Source organism: Hibiscus syriacus, unplaced genomic scaffold (assembly GCF_006381635.1).
Source record: "Hibiscus syriacus cultivar Baekdansim isolate YM2019G1 unplaced genomic scaffold, ASM638163v2 tig00110584_pilon, whole genome shotgun sequence".
Taxonomy (NCBI): Eukaryota; Viridiplantae; Streptophyta; class Magnoliopsida; order Malvales; family Malvaceae; genus Hibiscus; species Hibiscus syriacus.
Genome location: NW_024062792.1, coordinates 463,963 through 480,293, shown reverse-complemented (window position 1 = coordinate 480,293; position 16,331 = coordinate 463,963). Strand labels below are relative to the sequence as shown.

The 16,331-nt window shown below is 33.7% G+C and overlaps 2 protein-coding genes across 2 annotated transcripts; both read left to right on the top strand.

Moving 5' to 3' along the window:
- The first annotated feature begins 417 nt into the window (after positions 1-417).
- LOC120133661 (L-type lectin-domain containing receptor kinase S.6-like) lies at positions 418-1,785 on the top strand. Its single transcript, XM_039150206.1, has 4 exons — positions 418-700; positions 839-1,398; positions 1,514-1,624; positions 1,690-1,785. The coding sequence occupies exons 1-4, from the start codon at positions 418-420 to the stop codon at positions 1,783-1,785; spliced, it is 1,050 nt and encodes a 349-aa protein (XP_039006137.1).
- Positions 1,786-9,564: 7,779 nt separating this feature from the next.
- Positions 9,565-11,713, top strand: LOC120133724 (B-box zinc finger protein 22-like). Its single transcript, XM_039150247.1, has 3 exons — positions 9,565-9,770; positions 10,007-10,435; positions 11,296-11,713. Exons 1-3 carry the CDS (start codon positions 9,588-9,590, stop codon positions 11,575-11,577), a joined length of 894 nt encoding a protein of 297 aa, XP_039006178.1. The 5' UTR covers positions 9,565-9,587; the 3' UTR covers positions 11,578-11,713.
- The last annotated feature ends 4,618 nt before the right edge of the window (positions 11,714-16,331 follow it).

Genomic DNA, 16,331 nt, shown 5'->3' with positions numbered 1-16,331 from the left:
GAATTAAAGGCTATTTTAAGAATTTGGGTTATAGACCTTTCACAATTAACATGATCACACTCCTCTTAAAATGGATCCCTTTGATCTTTCACCCAGGACAATATCTGTTAGAAGAATGAGTCTGTGAGTTTAGTGGTTCCAGAATGCAGCTTAGAGGTTCTAGAAGTTTACTAAAAGCTAAGGATGTTAGTAATTAATTGAGTTTGTTAACAGTCAGTTACAAAGACTGTTAAGAATATAACTACCTTGTAAAGTTGTATATGAGATTGTATGGTGTGCAGATCAATAATATTCATCTCCTTCATTCAATTTACTTGCATTTGTTAAGCTTTCACCGTAGGTATCCAACATGGTATCATTCGCCAAACGATCCTGACTTTATTTTGTTTTCTTCTGCTGCATGGAAGAGGAGGAGAAATGCCATCGGCATCTTCGGTAGCGGCAACGGCTGCTAAACCGGTGTCGTTCACTACCAGCCTGGATCCAGCAAATCCCGTTGGGTTCTTGGAGAAGGTTTTTGATTTCATTGCGGAAGAGAATGATTTCCCTGCGAAAATGAATGACTCAGATGTATCTAAGCCGATCCAGCAAATGGTGAGCTTCATCCGCCAAGAAGAGGAAGAGGGAGCTAACGAGATCTCTGTTTCAGTTGATGTAACAACAATTCCATTTTGTTTCTTTGCGGCGAGGAAGAAGAGGGGTTTGGCAAAAAGAATCAAGAGTGCAATTCCTAGAGTTCAAACGAACAATGTACCAACAAGATGGTCACTTGCAGAGATAAAATCAGCTACAATGGGGTTTCATAAGAGCTGAATCATCGGCAAAGGTGGTTCAACAGTTGTTTATAAAGGTTATATTCCGTCGGCTGGAACCGTCGCGGTGAAGCGGTTTGATCAGTTCAACGAAAAAGCATTCACTCGTAATCTTTTCAGTACAGAGTTTGCCATTATGGCCGGTTGGCTAAACCACTGTAACTTGGTTCAGCTTCAAGGATGGTGTTGTGAGGAATCTGAGTTGGTCTTGGTCTATGAGTACTTGTCCAATGGAAGCCTCTACCAACAAATTCACAAAACCTCAGTTTCATCAACAACTACCCTTTCATGGAGCTTAAGATTAAAGGTAGTTCTCAGGATTGCTTCTGCTCTTTCATCTTTACATGAAGAATGTGAAAGACAGATAATACATAGAGATGTGAAAACTTGCAACATCATGCTTGATGACGAGTTCAATGCCAAGCTTGGAGATTTCGGTTTAGCCGAAGTGTACGAACATTGTTGTGCTTCAAGAGATGCAACGATACCAGCCGGGACGATAGGATATCTGGCACCTGAGTACATTTATACCGGTGCTCTGACTGTAAAAACCGACGTTTACAGCTTCGGAGTGGTTGTCCTGGAGGTGGCTACGGGAAAAAGGCCCGTGGATGAGAATGAAACATATTGGTTGACTGGATTTGGGACCTGTGGGTGAAAAGGAAACTGATTGAGGGCGCTGATTCAGGAATGTTGTGCAGGTACAATGTTTTAGTGATGGAAAGATTGTTTGTGAGAACACCTTGGATGCACGGTTGGATGTTGCATTCAATAAAAAGCTTCTAGAGATACGCAAGTGGCTCTTTTGTCAGGTTGGTGCTTGAAGGGTAGATGATGAACATGATCCAGTTTCTATACTGGTACCAATGCTTCACAGCTAAGAGTCCATAAAAAAAGTTTGTCAATGAACCTTGTAAAAGAGGGTGAAGAAGAAAGAAATGAAGGTGAATCAGAAGTACGAAAGGAAGCATAAACACTTTCGATTCAAAGTGAACGGAAGGAAGCATCGACATTTTCGATTCAAGAAGAACGAAAGGAAGCATCGACACTTTCGATTCAAAGTGAACGAAAGGAAGCATCGGCACTTTCGATTCAATGTGAACGAAATAAAGCATCGGCACTTTCGACTCAATTGTTCATCTTTTTGTCAAGAAGGTTGAGAAAGTAGGGAGAATGTTAGAAGAATGAGTCTGTGAGTTTAGTGGTTCCAGAATGTAGCTTAGAGGTTCTAGAAGTTTACTAAATGCTAAGGCTGTTAGTAATTAATTGAGTTTGTTAACAGTCAGTTACAAAGACTGTTAAGAATATAACTACCTTGTAAAGTTGTATATAAGATTGTATGGTGTGCAGATCAATAATATTCATCTCCTTCATTCAATTTACTTGCATTTGTTAAGATTTCACCGTAGGTATCCAACAATATCCCTTGATTTTATGCTAAAAACCAATGTTTTTAAAACTGGACCGGACCTTGAACCGGTGAAGGTACTGGTTCACTGGTTCAACTGGGTTCAACCGGATTTTATATAAAATAATATTTTTTTTAATTTTACATAATATTCAAAGCAATATTAATATATATATATATATAACATTTTTTTAAGTTTACAATATTAAAAAATATAAAAATATCACAAGTCATAACATATATAAGTTAAAAACATAAAATCAAGTGAAACAAAATGATTCAAATAAACTACAACATAATATTTAAGGTAAAACATATTAAATAATAAATATAATTATATAACTATAATCAAAAAATAAAATTGGGGGCTGAAAAAAATCATAACAAACGATGTTGTTTGGTTTATTTTTTTAAGAAAACAATCTCACATGGCTAAGAAACATAGAAGAGCATCCCAACAGACTTCTATAAATACTATAGGTAATTTGACATTCAAAATCATGGAACCGTTTGGTGAGCACAGAGCGAACTATTCTTTCGCTTCAATTGAGCTCAAATTTCAGGCTTCAATCGAGCTTCTAAATTTTTTTGAGTTCGAGCCTTTTCGAGTTCAAGTTTCAATATTATATTTCGAGTTCGAGTTGAACTTGATAATTTTCAGCTCATGAGTTTTTTAGTATAGTTGAGCTTACTTTTAAAGTTTTCGAGTTCGAGTCGAGCTCAGCAGTACTCAAGTTCGACTCGGCTCATTTAACAAATGACGTCGTTTGGTTTAATTTTTTTAAGAAAAAAAGAGAACCGGCGGTTCACACTGGTTTTCAGCCGGTTCACTCCGGTTTTCAGCCGGTTTACCCCGGTTTTGCCAGTTCTCAGTCGGTTCTTTACCGGTTCTGTGCTCATCCAGTTTTGGAAGTTAACCGGACCGGACAGGCCACCGATTCACAGTTCAACCGGTCGAACCGGTCTGTCCGGTTTTAATAACATTGCTAAAAACAAAATCACTTGATTACTTTTTCTCAAAAGACTTCGAATTCAAGCCCTAGACTTCTCAGGCACAAATGACGTGTACATATGATACAAATCGTAAGTGAAGAATGGATCTTCCCGTAAACAAGTAAGATGGGGCATTTGATGTATGCAATATTGCTAGATCATTTGGACTATAGTTTTACTTAGGACGTTCAATGATGATTCATGATCTACACCGTTACAATGGCAGAATATATAAATTGAGTTAGGCCAGTTTCTTGGAAATTGAGCTCTAAAAATGGAATTTCCTAACTTTCAACGACATTCGGACTATAATAGATTCTTCTTGAAGGGCTTAAGAAATCTTGAAATCAAAAACTCAGAGAAATAATGTAATACTAATGAAAGCTAATATTAACATTGTGGGGGCACTACGCTGAAAGTAGCAAGTTGTTAATCTTCGGAGGTAATGTCTGAAGAAGCTATGGAGGTAACTTTCGAGCTTTATAAAACGAGTTCCATTCAAGTTAGTCAAATACTTTCTGACATTTGAAACCTCTAATTAGGAGGGGTATTCTGCTAAAGTAATGGGCCATGCCGAAAGTCCTAACTTTATGAATAGAATTACATTCATATCATGAAACTAGTCGTTTTGTGTCGAAATGAATCTCCTAGCAAAATCAAAGTAAATATAAGAACACTAAATTTAATGAAGTTTAATTTTAAAGAAAGACGGTAAGGCCTAAATTTTGAATTAAGAATGAGTTTCGATGGAATGTGGACTAAGGGAGTTAAAAAAACATCTATCATAGTCGACTACACACAAGCACTCATGAATTTTTCTTTTAGATCGATATTTGTACATTGTTTATGCTAAAGATGTCTACGAAACCTAGACAAACGGAAGATTTCAGAGAACTGAAATATGAAAAATTTCTAAAATGTCTAGCACTACAATATTGAATGCACCCGCATAGGGATTTTAAACAATCACTGGCAATTTTCACAAGCTCATTGAAGGTCAAAGGGGTATCTCAAAGGTATACATGAACGCGTGAAGCATGTGTATATGATCACCAAACTAATGTACCCTCGAAAAACAAAATCAATCTAGAACCTTCCCAAATCAACCTTCAACATTAGTCTTGACACTTTTCAAAGAACTATAACTTTGAAAGATTGAAAAAGCATTTTATTCTTTTGATATTTAATGAACTCGTGTTTTATAATTTGCTTCAATTGCGAGCTTAAAACAAGAGGCATAATCTTATTTTTCTTCCAAAGAAAACCTTTTTCACATTTTGAAAAACAAAAGAAGAAAAATATTTTTAAACAAGTAGTGTCTCTAGGGAATATGTCTTGAAAATTGAAAAATGTCTCTCGGATATGGAAGCTCAAGATCAACATCGAGGCAAACAAATGAAACGCTATTGCAAGAGTTTGTTGGGGGCATGAAGAATTTTTTTTTGCAAGCCAAGAATTACATTGACTCACTCGAGTGAAAATGGTGATGAAGACAGAAGAATTTGAGAATGAAGACTTCCCACACACCTCTGCATCATTATCATTCATGAAAGCATACACTTACTTCATTGACATATTCGCATCAAACATTCATCATTCATTATTTTCATCTAATGAGGATATTCTTAATTTTTTTGTTTCTTAAGATCATCTTTCTCCGATGTGAATACTTTCTAATTTGTCTTTCTTAAGATCATTTTTTATCTTATGAGGTTACATAAAAAAACAATCAAGAAAATCTTGTCTTTCTCAAAACCATTTTCCCCTCCTCTCTCGAGGACATATTTAACATTTTCAAAGAATCTCAGCTTTCCTCTCTTGAGGATATCTTTAAAATTTTTCAAAAAAAAATCTTTTTCTTCCTTAAGGTCATTTCTTACATGAGACAAATTTCCCTTGAAATATAAATTTTGTCTCACTTGAGATAATTTTTCTTAAAATAATTGTCTCTCTCGAGACAAGATTTAATCTCACTTGAAATACTTTCCCTTGAAAATTCTCGTCTCACTCAAGACAGTTTCTCTTGAAGCAAAATTTCATATCACTTGAGATGTTTTCCCTTGAAATTTTTCGTCTCGCTCAAGACAGTTTCTCTCGAAGCAAAATTTCATATCACTTGAAATATTTCCCCTTTAAAATTATCGTCTCACTCGAGATAACTTTTCTCAAAATAAATTTCATCTCACTTGAGATAATTTTGATTAATTTTTGTCTCACTTGACACAATTTCTCTCAAAACAAAATCTCACTTGAGATAGTCTCTTTTGAAAAAAAAATTCATTTCGTTTCAGACAATTTTCCTGAAAATAGAAAATTTATCTCACTTGATAAAATTTAAACACACTTGAGATTTCTTTTTAAATTTAACTTTTAACAATCTCTCTAGATATCGTTTTATTAAAGATATTCATCTCATTTATGATTGTTTCTTTCGAAACAAGTTCTTTGAAAATATCTCCTTTGAGCTACAAGTTTCATCTCCCTTGAGATACGATGATGATTTTCAATCTCACATGAGATAACACCATACTTTTAAAACGGAAGATGAAATTAGAAAAAATGTCATCGTCTTTCTAATCTTTGTTTTATTCCTGTTAACATGCCAATGGGCAAAGATGGACAAATGTAAACATCAATTTTTGTATGGGGTTCTATTTTGAGTTTTTTAATCATTATATATATATATATAATACTATAGCTTTTTGAAAAGATATAATTTTTTAATATATATATATATATATTAGTTTCTGTTATTTTTGTTTTTTTGTTTTTATTTACTTTTTCCATTTTTATTTTATTTTAGGTCCAAGTGGTCTAAACATAGAATAATTCGGGGTCTAATTCCAGCCAAGGTCCAAAGTTTATAAGTCCAAATCTGGTTCGTGAAACCCAACAACTGGACCCACCTGTCCCAGCAGGTCATTTTGTCATACCCAAAATCCCATATATAATCCCAAAGCAAGTGGAAGACTCAACCAAGAACGTGCTCCCAAGAAAGCCCAAGCTGCCTGACCCAGCGCCCTAGGTGTTCCATGATTAAGCAAGGCGACGCATCATCCCAGTCGTGGGATCAAAAAGCAGATCAACGACCAGGATCTCAAGAGAACTAGGGTTCCTAAACCCTAACAACATTATGGAGTAGGCATTACAGCACAGGAGCCGTTGGATCAGGCTTACAGGTCCAACAGCCAGATTTAATCCCCAGATGAAACGAAGGTCAATCACCGAGCACCAAACAGCGCGTGAGGACCACGCGTCGACACCGAATCGACCCAAGATTTTCTCAGCCAATTTTTCCAAAATACAAAAGGAAATAAATCCAAAATGAAACCATATCAATCACAACAAATAATTAAACTGACATGCAAAATGTAACAGAGGCAGAACACAAGGAAAGGAAATCGAAATAAAACAAAATTGGAGAACAATTCTCCCATCAACAATCAATCCCAACAAAAGGAGGCAGGGGTGAAATCGGGGAAAACCTTCGAAACTCGTAAAGAAAATTACCAAAAAAATCAAGGAGAAAGGGGATAGACTTAGCTTCTCGTCGGAGGAAATTTTGTGAACATGGACAATCGTCGGAAAGTGGAACGATCGTCGGAGAAGGTAAAAAGTCGAGGACTTTAGGCTTAGATCTATGCTCGTGGGTTGTGTCTTTGGGGATTTAGTGTGTAGGTACATGTTCGGGGCAACAAGGACAATATTTCAGTGGCTTAAGGTGTTTTCTCCACCGTGAGTGATGGTCGGAGCGACGACGGATGATGGTCGATCGAAGGAGAATGGCCAGAGATGGAGGCTCGTTTGGGAGAGATATTTGAGAGGGATTTTTTGTTTTTGGGTGAGTGTTACAAATGAGGGGAATTGGAGCTTTAGGGGCATTTATGTACAAGGGATTAAAGTTTAAATAGAACTTTCTTAAATTATTTATGCAGTCCCACTTAGTTTGAAGCATAATTCGTTTCAACCATCAATTTTAATTTTACCCTTGAATTTCTATTTTCTTTCAATTTAATCCTTTTTTTAATATTAAATTGGTGCCCTAACTATTGTTTTTATTTTACCGTGTTCTAATTTTTTTTCTTTATTTTTATTTTTTATATGTTAAATTTATTTTTCTAACATCGATTTTATTTTTAAGGAATTCTTCCAAATCCCAAAATAATCATTAAAGGTAGACAAATTTGGATTGAATTTAAATTTTATTTTTATTTTAATTTTCACAATTAATACAGTCGCATAATTGAATGGTACCAAAATGGAAATTCAGGGATGCTCATCCTTCTTCGATTAAAATTTACTCCTGGATTCAAAAAATCTCTAATAAAAATATAGATATGATAAATAGTAAGTTTGAGGTGTCCGATCTACCTATTTTAAAAGCGATCAATGGCGAATCTAGATCAATTTCAAGTCGGAAAGTGAACCCATGACTCCCTGAAGGAATTTAATTACCTATAAAAGACCGGGTCCTTTTTTGATTGATTTTTTAGGGTTTGTGTAGGTAAATCATGGCTTGCTTTTATTTTTAATATTAAAAAAATATATCAGATGACATTTTTAATAGTAAGTAAAGTAGTCAGCTGTTGAGGATGATTTTTTTTGTCATTTACTTTAGAAATAAAGTGTAAAAAAATGAAATTACATGAATTAAAATAAAAATGTTCAGAAACCAACCTATTATTGAAATTGTGAGTTTTAAAGAATTAATTTTTGGTGTTTGAAATATAAATGCAGTTAAAAGCTTTGAAATGTCATAATTCTATGTTAAATTTTTTTTGGATTAAACTAAAGTGATTATAAAGTAGTATATGTTCTAAATACTCTCGACTATTAGATATTGAACGATCAATCACCTATTACAGTTGCTGATGCTTAAGAACAACAATAATTCTTTTAACCAATTAAGTAAGTTGGTTCGTGCTATGTTCAAATGTTTGATTGGAGCGACTTTTTAAAAATTCATGTGACCTTTCGAAACGCATCCAAAATTTATTGTCATAATTTTCACTCTGAAAAATATTATTTCGACCTTTAATTATAATTTTTTTTATTCTTTTAATAATTTTAAATCCTCTTTCTATTTTAGTCCATCAAACTTAAAATTTTAATTCTTTTACACATAAATATATCATAATTTATAGGAATTTGATGCGAATAATTTTATTGAAAAACATAAATTTTCATTTTATTCCTATAATTTTAATTTACTTTGTCCCCTATGATGTAAAATAAAATTATAACTAAAATGAATTCGTTAGTTGTCACCAACTCTGATAATACTAACAAGTTAAAACAATATATTGTATTTTACAACACACAGTTTCATATTATTTTTTTTTATTTTAAATGAATGCAATTATAATTTTAATAAAATTTTAAAACTTCAAAATATAATTATAATGTAAACAACAATATTATTAATTTCTTTGAAGCCGTAATTTTACTTGAAAGAGATAATTTGTGAAAGTTATTATTTTAGTTTGTCAACGTTAGCATATATTTTTTTTAAATAATTTATCATAATTTATTTTATTATATTCAACATCATTATTTAAGTAATTTAACCAAGTTGTTGTATTGGTAAGGCAAATTTTTTTTTACGTGACACCCTCAATATACAATTAAAAAAGATATTATCGGTTTTGTTATTATTTAAATAAAAAAAATTAGTAAAAAATTATCTAAAACATTATTATTTCTACCTAAAACATCAATGTTTTTTAACATTTCTGGTAAAGTGCCTAACAATAAAAAAACCGGTAGAAAAAATAACAAAACGGTAGCGCTTTACCGATTTTGTTAAAACGCCCCCATAATAATAAACCCGGTAAAAATAATAATATTTTTGATAATTTTTTATCGATTTTATTATTTAAATAATAACAAAAAATGATAACATATTTTTTTAGCAGTATATTAAGAATATCGTCCGTGAAATTATCTAAAACATTATTATTTCTATTTAAAACATCAATGTTTCTTAACATTTCTGGTAAAGTGCCTAACAATAACAAAACCAATAAAAAAATAACAAAACCGATAGCGCTTTACCGATTTTATTAAAACGCCCCATAATAACAAATCCGATAAAAATAATAATATTTTTAATAACTTTTTATCGATTTTATTATTTAAATAATAACAAAAAATGATAACATATTTTTTTAACAGTATATTAAGAATATCGTCCGTGATCATTTAAAAAAAAGACAAAAATTACTTGTTTTTTCATTAGTGGAATCTGCCACGTGGGCAATTCTCAAATCATAGCTTCAAGTAAAATATCCTAAGTTCCCAATTCACACTATAAATTCAAAATTTAATTAAGGGAAATAATGAATAAATAAAATAAAATAGAGAGAGAGAGAGAGATGAAGATACAGTGCAACGTGTGCGAGGCGGCGGAGGCGAAGGTGCTGTGCTGCTCCGACGAGGCGGCGCTGTGTTTGGAGTGCGACGAGAAAGTCCATGCCGCCAACAAGTTGGCCAGCAAGCATCAGCGAGTTCCTCTCTCTTCTTCTTCCCCTCATATGCCTAAATGTGACATTTGCCAGGTACTTCAATTTCCCCTACAAAATCATCTCTTTTTTTGGATTATAGTTGTTTTAAAGGCCGGATTTTAAAGTGAATTTCGATATAGCTTAATTACTAAGGAGTATCTGGGAAAAAGATGAGTAGTTTGTAGTACTAGTATACTGATAGGAATTAGAAATTAAATTAAGGAATTTTTTTGTAGTTTTGTAGTATAATGATCAATTAATATTGATGAAATCAAACATCTATCTGACAGGAAACTTCTGGGTTTTTCTTCTGCTTGCAAGATCGAGCTTTACTCTGCAGAAAATGTGATATTGCTATACATACAGCAAATCCGTATGTGTCTGGTCACCAGAGATTTGTGCTTACCGGTGTAAAAGTTGGTCTCGAAACAACAACTGATCCTGTTGGATCTTCTTCCAATGTCAAATCACCTTGTAATGGAAATATCACAGAAACTAAATCCAATTCTACAGCTAAAATTGGGGCTCCTATGACTTTTACGAGCAAATACAATGAGGTTCTTCCATCAACTGTTGGAGTCGAGAGCAGTGTGCCTATGAAAGTGTCGTATGGTGGGGGTTCTACAGCTGGAATCATTCAACCATGGCAAATCGATGATTTAGTTGGGCTAACCGACTTTAATCAAAGCATTGGTTACATGGATCCTGAGTTATCTAAGGTATGCTTGTAGTCTCGGTTATGGTACTATATTTAATGTTGTTCTTATGTAGGGTGGAGGCCATCTATGTTCTTCGTGTTATGTCTTTCTACAGGTCATTTGTGTTTACTTGCATTGTGCAAAGAAACTTTTATAGGATGGTAATCCAGTAATCCATTTTCACTCACCTCATTCTCTCTCACGTATGCACACCCTGTCGGGATGAGCGAGTGAAAAAAATGCTTGCATGAGTGCAGCTGCTATATTGGAACTTACCGAAGTAAATTTAGTTGGTAGGGGGGCACCAATGAATATCTGAGTTATAATCTAATGGTTAGACAACAACTATTTTACTCTGTTCTTCAATAGCAAGTTAATTAGTTCCGACTTGACTCCTATTGTTTGGTGGGTGCTTTCTATGGTTCTTAGCAATTTGGATCTTTAGATACGGAAAGGACCATTCAACTTGATCAATAGTTTACAGCAAATTTTTGTATTTTGTATTTTCTACACTATTAAGTTGCAGCATGAAGCATGATGTGAGAGAGGGGAAACTGGCTCGAGAAGTTGTTAGGATGCCTTCCATTCTCAACATAGACACTACTTTCTTGTTCCCCATCCTTCATCGGTCACGTATAAACACTGAAAATATCTAGTGTGCTAGAAATCATTGAACTTATTACGATATTATACATGTTTTCGGCAGAACATTAAGATAATTTAAAGTTGAAGGGGGGAAAAGTACATGTTGGCTTAGTTTGTTAATCGAGCTGTTCACTGAGCTCTTGTGTCTTCTATTACGCTAGTAGTGCTTTATATCGTTTAAAAGGTAAGCCTAATGCAGCTAAAATTTCTGGACTACTTTTGCTGAATTCTGACAGGCTGATAGTGGCAAGCTTGGAGACTCCGACAGCTCAGCGATCTTGCGTTCTACTGAGGAAAATGTCTTTGATGATGAGTGCATGGATCAGGTGCCGGATTCGTATTGGGCAGTGCCACAAATGCCTTCACCTCCTACAGCCTCTGGGCTGTATTGGCCTAAAGAGACTCACAATCAATCTGATAGCATGGTATTTGTTCCCGAGATATCCTGGTATAGCGTGAAAAGCCCTTCCCAGTCGTCACATATTGGCTCCATCCCTAAAAGGCGACGACAAGTTTAGAGTCAGATCCATCCTGTAGGACATGCATTTAGACTAAACTACTAATGCTAGTTTCCGTCCTCCGATTTTGGGATATGCCTCTTTCTTCCACTATGTTTCATAAGGTAAAAAACCAACACAGATGGTGTACTAGAAAGACCATTGTTAATTGCAGTAAACAGGGAACATGCATTTATCACAACATAACATAATCGACCTAATCATGTCTGTGAAACTATGACTGCGTTCCAAAATCCAGCGCGTCGGTCCGAAATAAAATGGTTAGCAGTTTAAAATTTCCTTCGTTGTCGACAGAGTTTTCACCTTCCAGTACGATACACAAACACAACACTAACATGCATCGTTGTTGTCGATAGGCTTCCTTGCTATGGTCCTCGTGTCATAAAATTAACCCCGTAAAGAGAATCATTCACGAAAATGCGATAAGAAACCGAGTTTGGACGAGCTATCATCCATATAGACATTTAAGATTCAATCTCAAAGTATGAAAGTTTGAGTTTTAAGAGCAGAATATCTAACTCAATTAATGTCAATAATACAAGGTGATAATGGAAGTTGATTAATCAATAATGCAAGATGATTTACATGACAATAATACAAATTATTTGTCAAAACAATAATTTAAAGTAATTATTAAATAATTCAAATAATAAATGATAGTGATAGTTATAGCTATTCAAGCCTATAAATAGATTTCAATAGTTTATGTATCAATGAATCCATTAAATGGTTAGAGGGAGTATTGTTTTCTTTTGAGGTTCTATGTTTGAGCAGTTGTATCTAGAGAATGTGTACGTCAAAATCCTAAAAAAGTAATATATCTTTTAATCATTTTCGATTATTAAAAAGAAATTTATAAATCAAATGAGAATAAAGGTAAGCTAATATGTCAAGTAGAGAGGAAATAATAAATTTATTTGCTCCTATTAAAAAAATAATTCAATAAATTTTTTAATCGCTCCATCCCATGATCTACATTTACAAATGTTGCACCCTTGCCTTCTTATTCCTAGGTTCAAGTCCCTCTTCTTTTATGATACTTCCTAGTATTTTTAAATAAAATGGTAACACGTTAGATGATTAAAATCATTGAATTATATTTAAATTAGAACTAAACTAGTAACATGTAAATCATGTGGATTAAAACTATAATTATACCATTCAAATCACTTCTTTTATTATGTCAAAAGGTCAAGATTAAGTGTCGGTGATCAAAATACACATAAAATATAATATATGATTTTGTAAAAAAAATAATTGAATGACAAATAAAAACACGAAAATAAGTGAGATATTTAACAAATAATTTACTATTTTTTCTACCAATGATTGTTTCTTAGTATAACCACTAAGATAACAATCTTCAACATATTAACCGTGAAAATTAAAACCAAGCATTTTCCTCGCCGCCCTTAAAACTACCAACACCAAGGCCTCCTAGTTGATCTGTCCTGTAAGAGATTGAGATATATAAACAAAAGTATTTGTTTTTAAAAAAAATTATCATATAAAATATATATAACGTAATTCTTTTTACTATTGAAACCATTAAAGGGTTCCTAATTAATTATAATTATTCTTTTCATTAATTTGATGTGATTATAAGATAGTATTCGAAAAACTCCCTTCTTGTTAAGAATTTCCCCATGAATTATTAGCAGAAGACACTGCACTGAGATTATTTTATGTTCCAAGCATTAAGAGACTGCAGGATTGTTATTGCAACTTTTTTTAGACCGAAAACACCCGAAACATTCACCCAAATTATGTTATCAAAGTACGCCGAAACTCTGTCATCATTACAAATGCAACGAACAAGATGTCTTTCCCATTCCTTCGTGGCTAGAACAGAGATTGTTTCAATCTCGTCTTTAACATTTTCACTTTCACCCTAAAGTACATTAATTATCTCGTTCTTAACATCATCTACACCGTATAATTTCGACGATTCGACGAAAGAAGATTGACTAGATTTTTCATCAAGCGATTTTAAAAACAAATAAACTAGCTTTCCACGAAGCAAATTCAACTTACTGATTTCTGGTTCTTCTAAATCAGTTGCTTTTGACCCATCTCTTTGGAGTTTCTTCTCTGTTTTAGATATTCGAATTGAATTTGGATAGGCAACCTGCGTTCATAGATAGTATTCTCACGATGTTTGACTTTAATCGGTGTTGTGGTTGGCTCCGTTTAACTCTGGCTTCCGGTTCAATCATGTCCGCCGTTTTTTCATGCAATGAAATCGGAAGGGTCATCCGCATTGATCACCATTATATGTGGAGAAGTAAACCGGAGAAATTGAATTTCTCTTGCTTACAATAGCCTCAGTTGTTTCATCCCTTCCTCAATATCTACTTTATCTCGTTTCAACTATTTGTACCTCGATTCAAATCTTCTACAAGGTACCTTGATTCAAATATTTTACAAAGTCCCTTACCACTAGAACTGGGGAATTTCAAAGCTTTTAGGTACCTTGACTTGTCGAACAACAAATTGATTGGACCTGTTCCACCTCGAATAGGAGATTGCTCAATTTTACAACAACTTGATTTGAGTAAGAATCGTATAAATGGAAGCATTCCCCTTCGATTCTTTTAGGTGGCGTTTGGTTCGCTGGAATGTTTATGAGAGAATTGGAATCTGTGAAGAATTGAAATCTGTAGAAATTAGAATCCAATTCCATATTCTATTTGGTTGGCAGGAAATGGAATTAGAATCCAATTCCATATTCTGTTTGGTTCGCAGACATATCAGATGAATTTGATTTCAGTAATGTAAAATGACAGAATTGACATTCTTGTTTTTTTTGCTTTATTTTAGTTTATTTTACAATTTACATGTAGTAATATATTATAAATTAAAATCATCGCAATCAAAATATGTTAATAAGTTACCAAAAGATAGAGCAATAATTCGATACATTCCAATCGGAGTATGTTAATTAGTTACCAAAAAATATACTAAAAACTATTTTTATTCAATATATGAATTAGAAACTCGACCCGACACGACTCAAAATAATAAAAAAAAATATTTTTATTCAATAAAAACATTGACTTAATTGAAAAAAATTATATATAGAGGGGTATTATTGTAATTATTCCTAAATATATAAGGTAAAATTATATATTTTTTTCGGGTCGGTCCGGTTTTTTTCACCCGAACCCCACCCGACTCGACCCGAATGTCACACTTAAAAAACTCGACCCGAACAAAATAAAGTTTCATCCGACCCGACCCGGATATATGAATTAGAAATCCGACTCGACCCGACCCGAAATAATAAAAATTATTGTTATTTAATAAAAACAGTGACTTAATCTGACCCGACCCGAATTATATATATTTTCGGGTCGGTCCAATTTTTTTCACCCTAAACCCGAACCCGACCTGAATATCACACTTAAAAAACCCCGACCCGAATATCACACTAAAAAAACCCGACCCGAACAAAATAAAGTTTCATCCGACCCGACCCGAATATATGAATTAGAAATCCAACCCGACCCGAAATAATAAAAAAATATTTTTATTTAATAAAAACAGTGACTTAATTCTACCCGACCTGAATTATATATATTTTCGGGTCGGTCCGGTTTTTTTCACCCTAAACCCGAACCCGACCCGACCCGAAATAATAAAAAAATATTTTTATTCAATATATGAATAAGTTACCAAAGGATTGATGATGGTAGTATGGTCAAATTTCAATTCCCTCCAACAAGGGAATTGAATTTCATCAATTTTTGGATGAAATTCACTTTCCCTCATTTGATGGAATTGAATTCCATCAGGGATTCTAGTTCCCTTGAAAAACTTGAACCAAACATGAGAAAGTTGTGGGATTGGATTCCAATTCCCACCAATTCCAAGGGATTCCATTCAACCAAACGCCACCTTATTGTTTTAGTACTCTTTGTCTACGTATTCTTAATCTAAGCCATAATTTTCTATCTTTTAAAGTAATCAAAGATGCAGCATGCGGTTAATGTTATCTGCATCATGATTGCCACCCATTAATAGTTCATCGAGACATATCAAGCAACAACGTTTTATTGAACCCATTTTGAGGTTCAAGTCTCAGATTTCCGCACCGCTATACCCCTCGATCCCGATTCATCCAATCAAACAATGCTCGTTGGTACCTACGGATATGTTGTACCAGGTAAAGTTTCTCTTTGAACTTTTTATTTTAACCATCATATCTAATTAAGGTTGAGTGCATGCCTTCAAGTTCATAAACCATAAACTACTCGAATGCTTGTGGCTAAAGATACGTAGGTGTTTAGGTCTTTATCTTTTGACTGAAAGAAAAGCACCCAAAGAGGAAACAACACCAGAGCAACCAAAGAAATTCCTGCATAATTGAGCTGGCAGATTGTCCTCTCCTTGATGAACCAACCATATACATGTTGAAGAAACCCCAATTCATTTGAATTAATGGAAAACAATGGAAATATGGTACTGAGCAAATAGTCAACGAACTGAATGCCAAAATCTATGATTTTCAATCAGATGGAAGAAATTGCAGCAATAGATGAATCAATGGAAGACCATCAAAGCAACAATGAAAATCAGGCAATAAAAGGAATCAACAGAAGAGCAGTAGAGTGATTACTCCTACAAACAAATCACAAGCCAACCAAAAATTAACATGATCAATTATGCTTAAAACCCTTTGATTTTATTCTTCTTACAAATAAAAGAATTCCGGCTCCTTTGTCATAAAGGTTGCAATAGAGATTCACCCAACA

Excerpts from the sequence above, each read along its gene's own strand:
- LOC120133661 (XM_039150206.1), top strand. The coding sequence starts at position 418 with ATGCCATCGGCATCTTCGGTAGCGGCAACGGCTGCTAAACCGGTGTCG. Across the intron at positions 701-838 it reads TGCGGCGAGGAAGAAGAGGG|TTGTTTATAAAGGTTATATT; the intron begins GTTTGGCAAAAA and ends GTGGTTCAACAG. Across the intron at positions 1,399-1,513 it reads TCGGAGTGGTTGTCCTGGAG|GTACAATGTTTTAGTGATGG; the intron begins GTGGCTACGGGA and ends AATGTTGTGCAG.
- LOC120133724 (XM_039150247.1), top strand. The coding sequence starts at position 9,588 with ATGAAGATACAGTGCAACGTGTGCGAGGCGGCGGAGGCGAAGGTGCTG. Across the intron at positions 9,771-10,006 it reads CTAAATGTGACATTTGCCAG|GAAACTTCTGGGTTTTTCTT; the intron begins GTACTTCAATTT and ends TCTATCTGACAG. Across the intron at positions 10,436-11,295 it reads TGGATCCTGAGTTATCTAAG|GCTGATAGTGGCAAGCTTGG; the intron begins GTATGCTTGTAG and ends GAATTCTGACAG.